At 42.7% G+C, this 17,786-nt stretch overlaps 1 protein-coding gene across 2 annotated transcripts in view; it reads right to left on the bottom strand.

Annotated features, from left to right (window-relative positions):
* Positions 1-14,878, bottom strand: part of LOC149450183 (threonine synthase-like 2) — a 40,641-nt gene extending 25,763 nt beyond the window's left edge. The window contains exons 1-5 of one of the 2 annotated variants that reach the window (XM_089692340.1): positions 14,728-14,866; positions 12,252-12,377; positions 6,469-6,699; positions 2,882-3,076; positions 892-1,044 (exon numbers count right to left, since the gene is read on the bottom strand). In XM_089692340.1, the coding sequence (XP_089548466.1) occupies positions 892-1,044; positions 2,882-3,076; positions 6,469-6,691 (571 nt within the window). In that variant the 5' untranslated portion in view covers positions 6,692-6,699; positions 12,252-12,377; positions 14,728-14,866. Of the gene's footprint in view, positions 1-891; positions 1,045-2,881; positions 3,077-6,468; positions 6,700-12,251; positions 12,378-14,727 lie in introns of both variants that reach the window. The other variant, XM_089692339.1, reaches the window with a different exon arrangement.
* Positions 14,879-17,786: the final 2,908 nt, after the last annotated feature.

The following is a 17,786-nucleotide window of genomic DNA, read 5'->3' as shown; positions in this document are numbered from 1 at the left end:
TATATCCTGGTGCTACCCCTCCATGTAATGTGCCCTTATGCTGCCCCTCCATGCAACAAAACCTGTTGCTGCCTCCATGTACAATGTAATGCATCCTGCTGCTGTCCTCCATGTAACGCGCCCTGCTGCTGCCCCCTATGCAATGTGCCCTGCTGCTGCCCCCATGCAACGCGCCCTGCTGCTGTCCCCCATGTAACGTGCCCTGCTGCTGCCCCCATGCAACGCGCCCTGCTGCTGTCCCCCATGTAACACGCCCTGCTGCTGTCCCCCATGTAACGTGCCCTGCTACTGTCCCCCATGTAATGTGCCCTGCTGTTGCCCCCCATGTAACGCGCCCTGCTGCTGCCCTCCATGTAATGCGCCCTGCTGCTGCCCCCCATGCAATGTGCCCTGTAGCCTCCCCATGCAATGTGCCCTGCAGCCTCCCCATGTAATGTGCCCTGCAGCCTCCCCATGTAATGTGCCCTGCAGCCTCCCCATGTAATGTGCCCTGCAGCCTCCCCATGTAATGTGCCTACACTGTTAAAGTGATCAGGCGGCTATACAGCTGCCCGGATCACTTTTAAATTACAGCTGGAGGCCAGCTTTGACCGGGGCGGACTGACAACTCATGGGGCCCCCGGGCAATAGGAGATCATGGGGCCCCTGTATCCTTGCCCAATCTCAAAAAAAGCCAATGAAAAACGTACCAGGGGCATCTCATGGGCCCCCTACTGACCCTGGGCCCTTGGACAGTGCCTGAGTTTCCAAATGGTCAGTCCGCCCCTGGCTTTGACTGAAATAAATACAAAGCACATGGCTGCTACTGCCACAAGTTTGCTTTGAGCGCTTCGCTCTCGGGACGTACATAGTGGTTAAATCCTGACTAATAGTAATGTACCGGCTACCTACCCCCTAACACGTGAACATTATCCTCAAACACTGTGCTCATCTGCAGCTCCTGGATCTTAGTACAGCGTCCAAGTGGGAACAGAACAATGATATCAATATTCGGATTTTCTCGAACACCCTCAATTGCAGCACTTCCCGTGTCTCCAGATGTTGCTGAAACATAAGATACACAGCGCTGAATAATACAGAAATATTTCTGAAAGCTTCTGGTCAGTAATTAAAATAATCAGTCAGTAATAAATGTGAGATATAAACACGGGGTTAAAGTGGACCTGTCAGTAACATAACAAGTCTGCATGAATAAATTCCTGATATGTCACAATACAGAGTAACAGTATCATTTTCTTTTCAGAAAAGCTCCAAGTTTCATCGTTAAAAGGCAATCCTCAAGATTCAGTCAGTCTTTGTCTAGGCTGAAATGATGTCATCAGTGCTCTACAGGTAGGAGGATCAGACTGTACATTGTAACACTGCAACGTGAGGATGCAGCAGAGGCTGATTTGTGTAAGGCATTTGTGAACACAGCCAAGAATTGCACAAGCACTAAAATTTACATGGCTATGTCACCTCAGTCCAGAAAGTAGATGCTGACCCTGGATGGTGGCTGAACAAAGATGGTGCAGTCCTTCAGGAGAGGAAATCAGATGAATACATTGTTGGGGGGAGTGCTGTGATCTCAGTGAGAGGTAATAAATAGCTGGAAGTTTTACACATTAGACACATTACTGCGTACTGCACACAGCAAGAAAACATGTAGCTTGTGTTAAGTCTGATTTACTCTCCAAAGTACCACACTTAAAGGAAATCTGTCCACTGAAAAATATGTGTATTTCAGATGTTTTCACTTAAAGTAGTTGTAAACCTCAGACATGAAATATGAACAAAACATGTCCCTCTATAGTGTGTATTTGTCTCAATCCAGAGCACTAAGAGTCAATTCTGTCTCTCTGCTATAAACATGAGTCACTTCTGACAAGTTTTCATGGCACCAAAAGAAAAATGGTGACAGGAGAGGACACAGCCTGTGATTGACAGCCGCAACTCTGTTCCTGTGTGAAGGGGGGGGGTCCCTTCCCTCCAATCAGTTCTCCTCATTGATGTAACTTCAGCACCCCACCCCCTCCTTTTCAGAGTTGAGAGATCCTGTGTAAATTCTGCACTTTGAATGGATGTAGGAGAAACACAATGGTAGATAAACAGGTACAACTTATGTAAGAGGATTTTTTTCATCTCTGTACATTACTTGAAGAGATTCTAAAGGCTTTTGTTTAAAAAAAAACAAATATGTCTATATACTTACCTGTTGTGTGCAGTGGTTTTGCACAGAGCAGCCTGGATCCTCCTCTTCTCAGGTCCACTGCATGCTCTCCTGGCCACTCCCTCATGTCAGGTGACCCCACAGCAAGCAGCTTGCTATGGGGGCACCTGCTGGCTGTGTGTCCATTCACACGGAGCCACGGCTCGGCCCCCTGCTCTCTCACTTCTCATTGGTTCACTGGCTGTGATTGACAGCCAAGGCCTCCTGCTTCTGTCCCAGCCAATGAGGAGAGGGAGTCCCGGAACAGTCCAGTGCACATCGCTGGATCAAGAGGGGGCTTAGGGGAGTATTAGGGGGGGCTGGGAGGGATGCTGCACACCAGGGGCGGACTGACCATTAGAGCACTCGGGCGCTGCCCGAGGGCCCAGGGTCAGTAGGGGGCCCCATGAAATGCCCCTGGTACCTTTTTTATAGGCTTTTTTGGGTGTGCTTTGAGTGTGGTCAAGGACACAGGGGCCCCAGGATCCCCTATTGCTCGGGGGCCCCATGAGCTGTCAGTCCTCCCCTGCTGCACACTAAAGGTTTTTTACCTTTGTGCATAGAATGCAACCTTGAGCCTTTACAACCACTTTGAGGCCAGTCACTTCACTGGGTATATGTGAGGATTTACAACCGCTTTAATGTTCTTTCGGCCATCTGTGGGATAACAATGATATATTGGTGACAACGTACCAACCAGGATGTTCACATGCCGCTTGCTTTTCTTCAAAAAGTAATCCAGAAACTGCCCCACACAGGACATAGCGAGGTCTTTAAAAGCGTATGTTGGACCGTGCCACATCTCCATCACATTCAACCCATTTTCCAGTCTGGTAATTGGAACGATGTCTTGGTGTCTGAAGCGCAGTAAAGCTTTGTCGATCAGATCTACACAGAGAAGAGTTATCACTGCATTCCACATATCTAAACCCAAAAACCATAAATGTAATATACTGCAGCTTACCAGTCCTGAGATGTGGTGGCTGCATTAGTTTTCTTTTTTTTTTCTTTTATCTTTACCTGGTGATCTGGCAGCAATCCACCTCCTGTCTTAGACCTCATGCACACAGATGCAGAAAACGCCACTTTCAAGGGTGTTTGGGGTTTTTTTTCACCTCTGAACACCACTGCATTTTAGGTAATGGGCCCATGCACATGCAGGTGTTTTTGTCTAGTGGCGGAAAGAAATTTCCCAAGCATGCATTCCCCAAGAAGCGGCTTTTGCGGTTTCTCCACACAAACGCATATACATGCCCCTAAACACATGTAAACACGTGCGTGTATTTACAGTGAAGGAAATAAGTTTTTGATCCCCTGCTGATTTTGAATGTTTGCCCACTCACAAAGAAATGATCAGTCTAAAAATCGAATGTTCGGTGTATTGTAACACTGAGACAGAATAGCTACAAAAAATTCAAAAGAAATGCATGTCTAACAAATGATGCACTGATTTGCATGTTCATGGTAAGTATTTGATCCCCTATCATTCAGCAGAATTTCTGGCTACCAGGTGTCTTTCATACAGGTAACAAGCTGAGATTAGAAGCAGTCTCTTAAAGGGAGTTCTGCTAATCTCATTGTGTTACCTGTATAAAAGACACCTGTCCACAGGAGCAATCAAACAATCAGATTGCAAACTCTCCACCATGGCAAAGACCAAAGAGCTGTCCAAGGATGTCTGGGACAAGATTGTAGACCTACACAAGGCTGGACTGGGCTACCAAACTAACGCCAATCAGCTTGGTGAGAAGGTGACAACAGTTGGTGGAATCATCGCAAATGGAAGAAACACAAAACAACTGTCAGTCTCCCTAGGTCTGGTGCACCATACAAGATCTCACCTCATGGAGTGTCAATGATCATGGGAACAGTGAGGAATCATCCCAGAACTACATGTGAGGATCTTGTCAATGATCTCCAGGCAGCTGGGACCACAGTCACCAAGAAAACAATTGGTAACGAACTATGCCAACAAGGATTGAAATCCTGCAGTGCCCGCAAGGTCCCTCTGCTCAAGAAAGCACATGTCCAGGCCCATCTGAAGCTTGCCACTGAACATCTGAATGATGCAGAAGAGGACTGGTTGAAAGTGTTGTGGTCAGATTAGACCAAAATCGAGCTCTTTGGCATCAACTCAACTGGTCGTGTTTGGAGGAGGAGGAATGCTGCTTATGACCCCAAGAACACCATCCCAACTGTCAAACATGGTGGTGGAAACATTCTGCTTGGGGGGGGGGGGGTTCTGCTAAGGGGACAGGACAACTGCACCGCATCAAAGGGACGATGGACGGGGCAATGTACCGTCAAAGCTTGGGTGAGAACCTTCTTCCCTCAGCCAGGGCATTGAAAATGGGTCGTGGATGGGTGTCCCAGCATGACAATGACCCAAAACACACGGCCAAGGCAACAAAGGAGTGGCTCAAGAAGAAGCACATTAAGGTCCTGGAGTGGCCTAGCCAGTCTCCAGACCTTAATCTGACTGAAAATCTGTGGAGGGAGCTGAAAGTTCAAGTTTCCAAACATCAGCCACTAAACCTTACTGACTTGGAGAGGATCTGCCAAGAGGAGTGGGCCAAAATCCCTCCTGAGATGTGTGCAAACCTGGTGGCCAACTACAGGAATCGTCTGACCTCTGTGATTGCCAACAAGGGATTTGTTACCAAGTACTAAGTCATGTTTTGTGAAGGGGATCAAATACTTGATAATTTGTTAGACATGCATTTCTTTTGAATTTTTTGTTGCTATTCTGTCTCTGTGTTACAATACACCTACCATTCGATTTTTAGACTGATCATTTCTTTGTGAGTGGGCAAACATTCAAAATCAGCAGGGGATCAAATACTTATTTCCTTCACTGTATTCTAATGGATAGAATGCATGAATATTCTAGCCAATAGAATGAGTTTGCATGCAACCGCTTCTAAACACCATATGCATGTAAATGCGCATAAAACGCACCTAAAAGTGAAAAAACACAAAATCAGTGGCATTTTTTCTGCCACCTTTTGGCAGCATAAATTCATTCACCCATGTGCATGAAGCCATAGGGTGGCTACACTCAATCATCAGCTGTATCTATGGAGCAGCCATGTAGCCACCCTTGGACAGCAGTGCTGTCATCCTAGGGTGAGGTTAGTGTTAGATGGACTAGTAGATTTAGATGGACTTTACATAAATGGCTAAGAAATTAAAGCCTAACTCCAGCTATCACATTTTAGGCATTTTAAGCAGTTACAATGTATTTTTCCTTTTGAAATAAGGGTCTATTCACAGCAGATGCTGTGGCACTGTGATGGGCGGCTATTGCCACAAAACAAAGGAAAAATGCCTGAACATTTTGAAAAAAAGTTTTTCTTAGTTTTCGTTATGAAAATTTTCTTCTTCACCGATGTGCTCTGATGAGGCTGCACTGATGTGCCCTAATGAGGCTGCACTGATGTGCCCTAATGAGGCTGCACTGATGGGCACTAATGAGGCTGCACTGATGGGTACTCATGAGGCTGCACTGATGGGCAATAATGAGGCTGCACTGATAAGCCGGCACTGATAGGCTGCACTGATAGGCACTAAGAACCTGCACTGATGGGGCTGCATTGATAATTGGGGCACTGAAGATCAGTGCCCTGATTATCATTGTAGATGTGTCCCGTCAGGATTGCCGTTATCAGCTCTCCTTTCCTCACGTGCTGTCACTGTGTGAGGAAAGGAGAGCCGATATGCTGAAATGCTGATAACCGGCAGATTTGTTTACATGTGATCAGCTGTGATTGGACACAGGTGATCACATGGCAAAGGGCCGATGTGATTGAGCCTTTACTTTGATCTGTGATCAACTGTGTCCAAAGGTGATTACAGAGCGTGCCCAATGCGCATCCGGGGGGCATGCACGGGGCAGGGTTCTGGGGGGACATCTATAGACACCCTCCCAGAAGTAGAAGACTGCACTGTAACCGTCTTTTGGCTATGGCACGGTTGAGAAGTGGTTACAAAAATGTTAAAAAAAAAAAAAGTCTGATCTCACCCAAATTGCACTGCACACCAGTTGCTACGCTGAAATGCACCTGTGTCAAGGAGTGACATGGCGCTTATAGTGAGTTAGGGACCTTTTTTTCCTTAGTGCTTTTCCTCAACTAAAGAGCTAAATAGTGCCGTATACTGCATATCGACTTGCCCTTACTAAGAACTGGAGCTACTTCTCCTGGCCACCAATCAACCTTTGTGAACTCTTTAGCAGTAGCAATTTATACATTTCTCTCACTTTTCGTTAACGTGTAACTTACCATGTAGATCATTCCTGGGGATGAGCTCCGAAGGAATAAAGAGAGAGCACACTTCCTTCACCAACTCCTTGTAGGAGAGAGCGCTCCATGATCTGAGAGTCTGCTCATCCAGCTTCGGGATCTGCTCCGGCATATACAGACCATCATCTGCAGCAAATCCCGAAAATAAGACCTCATCAAACCCCACACCAGACACAGCTCCTCTTGTGCTGGTGTACTTCATTTTTTCAGCTATAAAGGGAAGAAAAACACTCATATGTACAGACGACATGCATCAGGATTTACAGTATATTTACTCTAGGCACAAAATAAGGATGACACCTTAAAAAGACTTAACCCTTCACATATTTAGTAATTATTGCTGCAAAAAAACTAAAACTAGGATCCACTATTGTAAGCAGCATTATGTCAGCTGTAGATATGGCTACAACTGTGCAGTCCACCAAACAACGGCCTAAGTAGGGAACCTCAGTCAGGTTTTTATTACCATTTGTGTCTCCATTGGAGAGATTTCCCATCACTTTCTGTTTTAGTAACTAATGCCATAATGTACAGGAAGTAACAGGGAATAGAAAGCATGCAGGAATTCAAATAGTTTCTTAAGAGTGGACAAGGTTCAGGAAGCTGGTGGTCAACGTACTTGATATAGGGGCCCACTGCTATACAGCCATCCACCATGCTCATTGTGAGAGACCAGCTGAGTGGAAGGAGAAAGACCCCTGAGCTGAAATGGATGTAACCTACCCTAAGCAGCTAGCACCCTCTTTTACCACAAAGTATACAAATATTATGAAAAAAATGGTGTAGCGCTAAAATAAATACTAAACAGAAGTATCAATAACACATATAAACATAAAAGACATAGTAACATATAGGTGAGCTGTCACAAACTGCACAAGTGACCCCCCCACATAAAATAACCCCAATCAGGGGGAACAAATAACTGTGAGGCAAGTGATTCCCTTTAGGGGAACGCAACTAATACACAAGTGCAAGTGTCCAACACATACAAAATCACATATAAAAAATCATGCCAGATGAAAGTCCATTGAATCAACCTGAACACAAAACAGAAACGTTTTTTACTTGTGGATGTTTCTCATTATTTGTGGGAGTTTTTAAAAGACATATTTATGGACACTTTGCTTCTTAACCACTTGCCCCCCAGCCACCGCATATAAACAGCGGCAGGGCGGCACTCGTAGGCAAAAGCACGTTTTAAAACGGCTGCCTTCAAAACCGCGCGCCCGCCCTACCTGTCCCGTGGGTGTCAGCAGTGGGTGTCAGCCTCCGGGTCACGGCCGGTTTTTACCGGCCGTTTTCCCGCGATTGACGGTGATCGCTGACATAGAGCAGGGCTGCATTGTTTACACACAGCCCTGTTCTGTGTCAGTTCTCTGACAGCTTGTGAGAAGCTGCAGAGTTTCTCTCCCTCGATCAGCTCCCCCCTCCCTCCCCCCGTCCAGTACACCCCCCCCCTAGTAAAACACTCAGACACAAACACTCTTACACAGCAAATTCTAAAAATGTTAACCCCTTCCTCCCCAGTGACATTAGTACAGTTTCAGTGGTTTTTTTCCACTGATCACTGTATTGGTGTCACTGGGGATGGCAGTGACCCCAAGTCAGTTCCCCCCCGCCAGTGTCAAAATATCCGCCGCAGTCCCGCAGTCCTGCCATAAGTCGCTGGTCGCCGCCATATGTCGCTGATTGCCGCCATATGTCGCTGATCGGCGCCATTATTAGTATAAATAAAAATTAAAAATTCCAGTATCTTTCCCGCCATTTGTAAACGCTATAACTTTCACGTAAACCAATTAATTTACACGTATTGGGATTTTTTTTTAGCAAAGACATGTCGCAGAATGCATTTTGACAGAAATTTATGACTAAATTTGATTTTTGCATTTTTTTTTACTGGACATGTTTTATAGCAAAAAGTCCAAAAATATTTTTTTTTTTTCCTCAAAATTGTCAGCCTTTTTTTTTATAGCGCAAAAAATAAAAACCGCACAGGCAATCAAATACCACCGAAAGAAAGCTCAATTTGTGGGGAAAAAAGGATGTAAATTTCATTTATGTACCGTATTGCATGACCGCACAATTGTCCGTTAAACTAGCGCAGCGCTGTATAGCAGAAAAATGGCGTAAATTGCAGTATCTATACCATAGTTTGTAGACGCTATAACTTCACACAAAGAAATCAATATACACTTATTGGGATTTTTTTTACCAAAAACATGGAGCAGAATACATTTTGGCCTAAATTTATAACCAACTTTGAGTTTACTATATATTTTTTATAGCTGAAAGTAAAAAAAATATTGTTTTTCTTCAAAATTTTTGGCATTTTTTTTGTTTATAGCGTGAAAAATAAAAAGCGCACAGGTGATCAAATTACACTGAAAGAAAGCTCTATTTGTGTGAAAAATAGGACGTAAATTTCGTTTGGGTGCAGCATTGCATGACCGCGCAATTATCAGTTGAATTAGTGCAGCGCCGAGTAGCAAAAAGAGGCCTGGTCATTAAGGGGGTAAATCCTCAGGAGCTCAAGTGGTTAACAGTTATAAATGTTCATATATTTTCATGTCTTCACCTGTTTATAGTGTAGAAAGTAAAATAAACCTCCCAGTAATGCTATTACTAGGCTGCAGCTAGAGGGAGCTCTAATGATTTGTAGAGTGACTTCAGGAGACTATACCAATAAGCTCGCATTAAACTCGTAATGCAAGTGAGCAACATGTTTTTTCTTTTCCTCTTTAAATACAGGTTAGTCACACTTTGGGGGTTGATTTACTAAAGTCAAATAGACTGTGCACTTGCAGTGCAGTTGCTCTAAGGTTTTGTAAACGAGCAGAAGCACAGTCTATTTGCCTTTAGTAAATCAACCCCTATGTTTATTCTATCTTTGGTCAGTTTTGTGTTTGTTCTGACACTCACTTTCTCTGTTTAGTATCCTATATGTTAGTAATGGTAATTCTCTAATACAAATGAATGTGCTTTTCCATGTGGCCTGCACTGCCACTACTGCTGGCCTGAATCATACTAGTGAAGGCCGTGCGGCCATCGTTTTTCATTTGAATGACCTGCTGTGCCCTCGTTTCACCAAGCAAAAGCACCATGCAGTTTCCTGCACCCACGATCGCGCTGCGAGATGAGATGCGTGGGGGTGCCATTCAGAATTAATGACACCCCCACATTCTTCACAAGAGAAACACAATGTGCCTGTGGGTGGTTGTGGGTGTGGGAACAGGTGCAATTCCTGAACCTGCAACCAGCCTGAAGCCTGCGGGCTAGTGTGAACCAGTAATTAGCTGTATAATGTTATCCATTTCAGTTTAACACATTAAACTTGGACTGCAAGTGAGCAACATGTGTTTTCTGCTCCTCTTTAACCATTTCAATACCGTGCAATTTTACCCCTTCCTGCCCAGGCCATTTTTCAGGTTTCAGCGATCTCACACTTTGAATGACAATTGCGCGGTCATACAACATTGTACCCAAACTAAAATTTTATAATTTTCTTCACACAACTAGAGCTTTCTTTTGGTGGTATTTAATCACCGCTGGAGTTTTTATTTTTTGCTAAATTAACAAAAAAAGACAAACAATTTTGAAAAAAAAACACGTTTTTCTTAGTTTCTGTTATAAAAGTTTACAAATAAATAATTGTTCTTCATAAATTTAGGCCGAGATGTATTCTGCTACATGTCTTTGGTGAAAATAACCCAAATTAGTATTTATTATTTAGTCTGTAGGAAAGTTATAGAGTTCACAAACTATGGTATAGATCTGAAAATTGATCAATCCTGAAGTACTGACGGCCAATCTAATTTCTTGAGGTCCAAGAATGTCAGAATAGTACAGATATCCCCAAATGACCCCTTTTTGCAGAGTAGACAGTCCGACGTACTTCATAAGAGGCATGGTGAGTTTTTTGAAGTTGTATTTTTTTTGTCATAATTTTTCAGAAAATGAAAAAATTTAAATTATTTTCACAATTTTTTTTTACATACTGTCACCAGTGCAGTACAGCGTCATCATATAACTGGCATGGCGGTGAACAGGGACACTGACTGGTGACAGTATGAAAATAAATTATATATATTTTTTTTATTTTTTTTTATTTTGTTACTATTTTTAATTTTTTATTACATTTTTTTTTATTTTTTTTTAAGATTTTTTTTCATATTTTACTATGACCAAAGTAGTACAATGTTACCATAGTAACATTGTACTACTTTGGGGAAGTGATCGGTATTTTTTTTTTTTTTTTACACAATTTGCTTATAGCAAAGAATTACTTTGCTATAAGCAAGCATTTACCTGAATGACATCGATTCATTCAGGTTTGTTTTTTGGTTTTTTTGTGCTTAGCTGTGATTTGGCCACAGCTAATCACATGACATGTGCATGTGACCTGCTGTGACCATTCACAGCTAGGCACTAGTATACAATGGATGGCATGAATGAAGCCATCCATTGTATACAACTGTCATGTGACCTGCTGTGATTGGTCACAACAGGTCACATGGTACCAGCAACAGGGGCTGGTACTCAGATCTGTCACCGGCCGTGTCCGAGGTACACGGCCGGTGACAGATCGTGCCGCTGCGCAGCTCTGCAACCGCGCAAACTGCGCACGTGCGGGAGCACGCCAAATGGCGTGCAACCGGAAAGCTACAGCATTTTTGCGGCCGCCAAACGGCTATAGGCCAGGCGGCTAAATGGTTAAATATAGATACTGCAGGCTGAATCTTTGTCATATCTCAAACACAGATCACTGATAATCCCTTAACAATGGCACACATGGCATTGATTATCACAAGAAGCTGGTGAATATGTATAATAAAAAGCACTAGTGGCTTGTGGCACAGTTCAGCACAGAGTTGATTATATTAGCACAACATGTGAAACCAAAAATAGCACACAAACCGCTCTTAGTGTAAACCATACACAAAATATACATATGAAGGTAACAGCAGCACTCACTGATCTCTGAATACCCAATAACCAGACTAAACATAAATAATGGGGTTGATTTACTAAAACTGGAGTATATAAAATCCAGTGCAGCTCTTCATAGAAACCAATCTGTTTCCAGGTTTTATTGTCAAAACTTAATTGAACAAGCTGAAGTTACATAGTTAGTCTGGCTGAAAAAAGACAAAAGTCCATCCAGTTCAACCATTTAAAAAAAAAAAAAAATTATAATCCTATACCCACAGTTGATCCAGAGGAGGGCAAAAAAAAAGAATAAGCCAATTTGCTCCTGCAGGGAAAAAAATCCTTCCTGATCCCCCGAGAGGCAATCGGATATTCCCTGGATCACCTTTACCTATAAATGTTAGTATGTTAGTATAGAAGTTAGAAGCTGATTGGCTAACATGCCCAGCTGCACCCAGGGGCGGACTAACCATTTGGAAACTCGGGCACTGCCCGAGGTCCGGGGGTCAGTAGGGGGCCCCATGAGATGCCCCTGGTACCTTTTTCATAGGCTTTTTTGAGTTTGGGCAAGGACACAGGGGCCCCATGATCTCCTATTGCCCGGGGGCCCCATGAGTTTTCAGGCCACCCCTGGCTGCACCAGATTTTACACTCTCCAGTTTTAGTAAATCAACTCCAATGTGTTGCACTGCAACAATTAAGTGCATAAATACAAAACGTTCTGATGTAATATAAAAAAACCTATAAAGTACACTACAGTCCAGGGTGATGTGTATCCTTTGTACCACCTCCACCAATTACAGTGCACGCAGCCACCCCCACACCACATGGCTTACCAGGACATTAAACATACAAGGTCTAATACAGCTCTATGCAGCCTATGGATAGATGGATGGCTATCCACTTGTACCACTCATGGTCATCACTGTCACAGTGAATACATCTGGTCCATCCCTGAAGCACTGCATGGAAAAGAGAGAGAAGAATGGGGTTTCAAATCCTCAGAACACTGGAGTGGCTGTGGGGGGTGCTAACAGCTTGGCAACCCCAGAGGTAAGTACACCGGTGACTGGGGGGTGGGAGTAGGAAGGGTGCATGATGTAGAGGTCGACTAACCTTTTAAAGATAAACCTTCCTGAGAAAAACACATAGACTGCTACTACTGACCCCTTCTGAAAATGCAGGTTTCCTGGCTGTTACACTGACACTCTGGCTTCTGTGCTTTCTGAATGGCTGATGTGAGGAGCAGAAGACTTCTTCGTGTTTTTAGGATTTTCTGTTTAGCAAAAGTCAAATTAGTGACCATGTTCTTATGTAAGAACATTCTTGTATTGGATTTTGTGGCCCTTTAAAAGCACTTGAAGACCAAGCATTTTCTGGCACGTTTTACTTACAAGTTTAAATCAGTATTTTTTACTAGAAAATTATTTCTAACCACCAAACATTATATATTTTTTGTTAGCAAAGACCCTAGATAATAAAATAGCGATTGTTGCAATTTTTTATGTCACATGTATTTGTGCAGCAGTTTTTCAAACACAATTTTTTTGAAAAAATAAATTTTAAGCTGAAATTGAAATCTGAAAAATATGTTACGGTGCTTTAAAATTGGGCACACTCGTGGAATGGTGACAAACTACTGAAAAAATCTCCATAGGCGACTCTTTCAAAATTTTTCCAAGTTACCTGTTTAAAGTTGCAGAGGAGGTCTAGCACTAGAATTATTGCTCTAACGTTCAGGGCAATACCTCATGTGTGCTGCGAACACCGTTTACACATGCGTGCATGACTTACATATGTGTTAACTTCTGCGTGCACGGAGGGATGGGGGAGCTTTACATTTTTACCACTTTTATATTTTGTTTACCACTTTTATTCCTATTACAAGAAATGTGAACATCCCTTGTAATAGAAATAAGCATGATAGGTCCTCTTTAACCCCTGGATGCCGAGCGCATGCAAATATGTGACCTCTCGGCATCTGGGCCTTGCATATTTGCGTGCCATTAGAAAATACATATGTGCTGAGAGCGAGCACCCTGCGCACTACCAGCACATATGTCCGTGACTCACGGGAAGGTCCCGATCAGGGGCGGACTGACCATTTAGAAACTCAGGCACTGCCCGAGGGCCCGGGGTCAGTAGGGGGCCCCATGAGATGTCTCTGGTACCTTTTTCATAGGCTTTTTTGAGTTTGGGCAAGGACACAGTGGCCCCATGATCCCCTATTGCCCGGGGGCCCCATGAGTTGTCACCAGACAACTCATGGGGACACCCCAGACACCCCATGAGTTGTCACCAGATTTTGAACTCTCCAGTTTTAGTAATCAACTCAGATGTGTTGCACTGCAACAATTAAGTGCATAAATACAAAACGTTCTGATGTAATATAAAAAAAAACTATAAAGTACACTACAGTCCAGGGTGATGTGTATCCTTTGTACCACCTTTCTCTAATGGTTGCAGGTGGTAGTTTAGCAGGCAGGGTAGTCAGAGACTTACGTAGTTTTGCGGGACAATTTCGTACATAATGGCTGGGTTCTCCGAGTTTGGGCAAGGACACAGGGGTCCCATGATCCCCTATTGCCCGGGGCCCCATGAGTTGTCAGTCCGCCCCTGGTTCTGATCTCCCCTTGCGATCGGGACCTTTTCCGATCATGTGACCACCATGATGGCGAATCACGGCGGTCACATGACCCTAAAACCCCGCCCGGCTTCTGAAACTTTTAAAGCGCCAGGAGGTGCCGGCGCAAAGTGGTTAAGGAGAGATCTGGGGTCAAAAAGACTCCAAATCTCTCCTTTAAAAGCAAAAGATTAAAAAAAAAATGTTTTGTTCTTTTTCTTTAAGAAAACAATTGTTTACATCTGTCCTGGACTGGATGTGACGTCATGATGCCGCTTTGGACCTCCAACACCATAGAGGTGATCAGAGACCATAGAATCTCTCATTGCCTCTAGGAGCAGCGAGCCGCACCGTCGGATCTTTTCTCGTGCACGCTGGTTTTAACAGTGAGCCCGAGAAACACCGGTGAGCAGCGGGGGGGGGGGGGGGGGGCACAGGTACAGAAAGTGTTCCAGTGGCTAATGAACTGCTCAGACCACTTTCATCAGAAATCCAGGCTGAAAGAAAAGTTTATGGCTGATCTCTTCCCCACTTCTGGAACGTATATATACGTATTGCGGTCTTCTTAGAATCTGTTCTGAGCTAGGCTGTAGAACCAGAGTAATAATGGAAGATACCGCTTCATATGCAGGACAAAGTTTTTGTAAAGAAAACAAACATTTCTACTCTTCACTAATAGTGATTCTCACCCCGGCGGTGTATGATGAGTATTGTGCAGGGGATCCTTTGCTGCTCTCACAGGCAACAGAATTATCATGTACAGAAATGAAGTCTCTTGCTTGTGATTTGCGTTTCCATAAACCTCTTCCTTCCAACGCTGAAGTGCCCTCTGCTCCCAGAATCATGTGACCGGCTTCTTAAAGGAGCAGCTGTGCTGACAACGCTCACCGTCAGCCGTCCAGCCTGAGTACACACATGTCCTGTCTGTGCAGATCGATCTCTAGACCAGCTTGAGCACAGTATAATAAATAGTCATAGTATTCGATTTTCTAATAACGTGAAGAATGCTCATACTGCTTAAAATATAACTTAAATAAAAATAATATATAATAATAATAAAAAATAAAACTTGTTTTTTAGTTAGAGTGGAGAAGAGTTAAAGAGTTATAAACATGTGCAAATATATAATATTAAATTTGTGTCGTGCTCCACTGTGAATAATTAATATTTTTGCAAAAATCAGTATTTAAATACAAGTGAAATTTAATAAACCTTAATATATTTTTACAGTGCAATATGTGCTCTAGTAAAATATATTATTATAAATTATCAATTTAAGATACCCAAACATTTTTCTTTTATAGTGATATGAAAAATAAAATATGAATAAAAAATAAATAATTAAATAAAAAATAAAATATATATCAAGTGTATAAAATATTTAGTGTTCAATTTACAAAATAGTGTCTAAATCAAGAAACCAAAAAAGTCCACTCCATGATGGTAATCAGAAAATGAATGGATCTTTCTTCTTTATGTTCTCACCTTTAATTGTAGCCAAACCGTGAAGTTAGGCTAAAACAGCTTTGTGTCCTTCTGTGGACAGGTAGGTGATTTTCAAGCTTTGACCATATTCCAAAAACGATGGGTAGTTGAATGTAGTAATGCACTTTTCCCACAGGGGGTCCCCTGGACTTGCTGATCCCTGTTTGTATTATGAATGGATGGATTTTCTTCCTCTGTCCTCCAGGGGTCTTTGCACTTCCTCCACCTCTCCTCTTTATTCCTCCCTATTGTGGGTTATTATGCAAAAGAATCTATATATAGTGCCCAGGGGCGGACTGACAACTCATGGGGCAATAGGGGATCATGGGGCCCCTGTGTCCTTGGCCAAACTCAAAAAAGCCTATGAAAAAGGTACCAGGGGCATCTCATGGGGCCCCCTACTAACCCCGGGCCCTCGGGCAGTGCCCGAGTTTCAAAATGTCAGTCCGCCCCTGATAGTGCCTTATCCTTTTTTAAAATTATTTATTAATGCTGCATATATATCCACTCACATTTTTTAAAATTAATTGCGCTTTTTAAAACATATAATTCCTCTGTGTATGCTTTGCACACTGTCTGTACTCGCCGTGTGTGTTCTGAATAGCGTTGTGATGTCAGAGCCCCTCCCCTACGTGTTATGCCACCGGGTCACGTGGCTTCATCAGGGGAATTCCTGAGATTAGAGACATTTTTCCTACCAATTTCTGGTGGCATATTTGGAGCGTACATGTGTGCATGAGGCCTTATTCCCCTAAATGCTACACATTAATAGACACATAAACGCCTGGTTGTACATGGCCATAATAAATAACATGCAGCTGCATTCATAGGCATAAAAGATAAAAATAAAAAAATTCAGAAGCCCAAAGCAGCTGCATTTTTCTGTCAATGTGTATGAGCCATTAGGTTACTTTCACACTGATCTGTAGCAAAAACACATATGCGGTACTAGTTTTTTTTACAGGTTATGCAACTCAAAAAACGCACCATAAACACAATGTAGTGCGTTTTTGCCACGTTTCCATCCATTTCAATGGGGAGGGTACATTTTTTGGTGTGCTTTTTTTTTTCACTCCACCAAACCTGCTCCAAAAATGCAGCAAGCGGGATTTTAACACCTTCCCGCCCAGCCTATAGCAGATTGATGGCCGGGCGAGACACTCGCTGTTGCGACTGGGAGTCATATGACGACCTGTCAAAACGAGTCGCACAGCGGCGCGATCTGTCATCGGCTGTGTCCATGGGACACAGCCGATGACATATCACTACACCGGCCTGTTGCCAGTGTCATGTGATTGCTGTGACCAATCACAGCAGATCACATGTCAATTGTATACAATGGATGGCTTCCTGTCATGCCATTCATTCTATACAATTGTGTTGTTAGCTGTGAATGGTCAAAGCAATCACATGATACAGACAGGGCCATTCACAGCCCATCTGTATCATGTGATCAGCTTTACCCAATCACAGCTAATCACAACAAAAGACTGAATGAATCCGTTTCATTCAGTAGCAATGATTGCAAATATCAATGAAATACATTGGTATTAGCAATGTGTTAAAAAAATAAATCCAGATCACTTGCCCAGAGTAGTTCAATGTTACTAAGGTAATATTTTATTGCTTTGATCACAGTGTGCTGAAAAATAAAATAGTAAAAAAAAGAAAAAATGTAATAAAAAATAAAAAAAATAATAGAAACATTTGAAAAAAAATTACAAATTCAATTATTATTATTTTCACCAAAGAAATGTAGCAGAATACATTTTGACCTAAATTTATGAAGAAATTTTATTTATTTGCAAAATTTTATAACAAACAAAGAAAAGTGTGTTTTTTTTTTTAAAGTTTCAGGTGTTTTTTGTTTTATTTAGCAAAAAATAAAAAACTCAGTGGTGATTAAATACCACCAAAAGAAAGCTCTATTTGTGTGAAACAAAATGATAAAAATTTCATACGGGTACAGTGTTGCATGACTGCGCAATCGTTATTCAAAGTGCGACAGCGCTGAAAGCTGAAAATTGGCCTGGGCAGGAAGGGGGTATAAGTGCCCGGTATTGAAGTGGTTAAAAGACACAACTGACCCAAAAAGGATCAGTGTGAAGAGTTCCATAGGATTACATGGTCACATGCGTAAAAAAACAAATCAGTGTGAAAGCAGCCTTATAGTGGTTGTAAAGGCCGAAGGTTTTTTTTACTTTCATGCATTTTGTGCATGAAAGTAAAAAACCTTCACTGTGCAGTTTCCTCAGCACCCTCT

This window comes from Staurois parvus, unplaced genomic scaffold (genome assembly GCF_062004578.1).
Source record: "Staurois parvus isolate SC_StPar_1 unplaced genomic scaffold, SC_StPar_1.0 ptg000581l, whole genome shotgun sequence".
NCBI classification, from domain to species: domain Eukaryota; kingdom Metazoa; phylum Chordata; class Amphibia; order Anura; family Ranidae; genus Staurois; species Staurois parvus.
The sequence above is the reverse complement of the archived record's forward strand: the minus strand, read 5'-3'. Positions and strand labels throughout refer to the sequence as shown.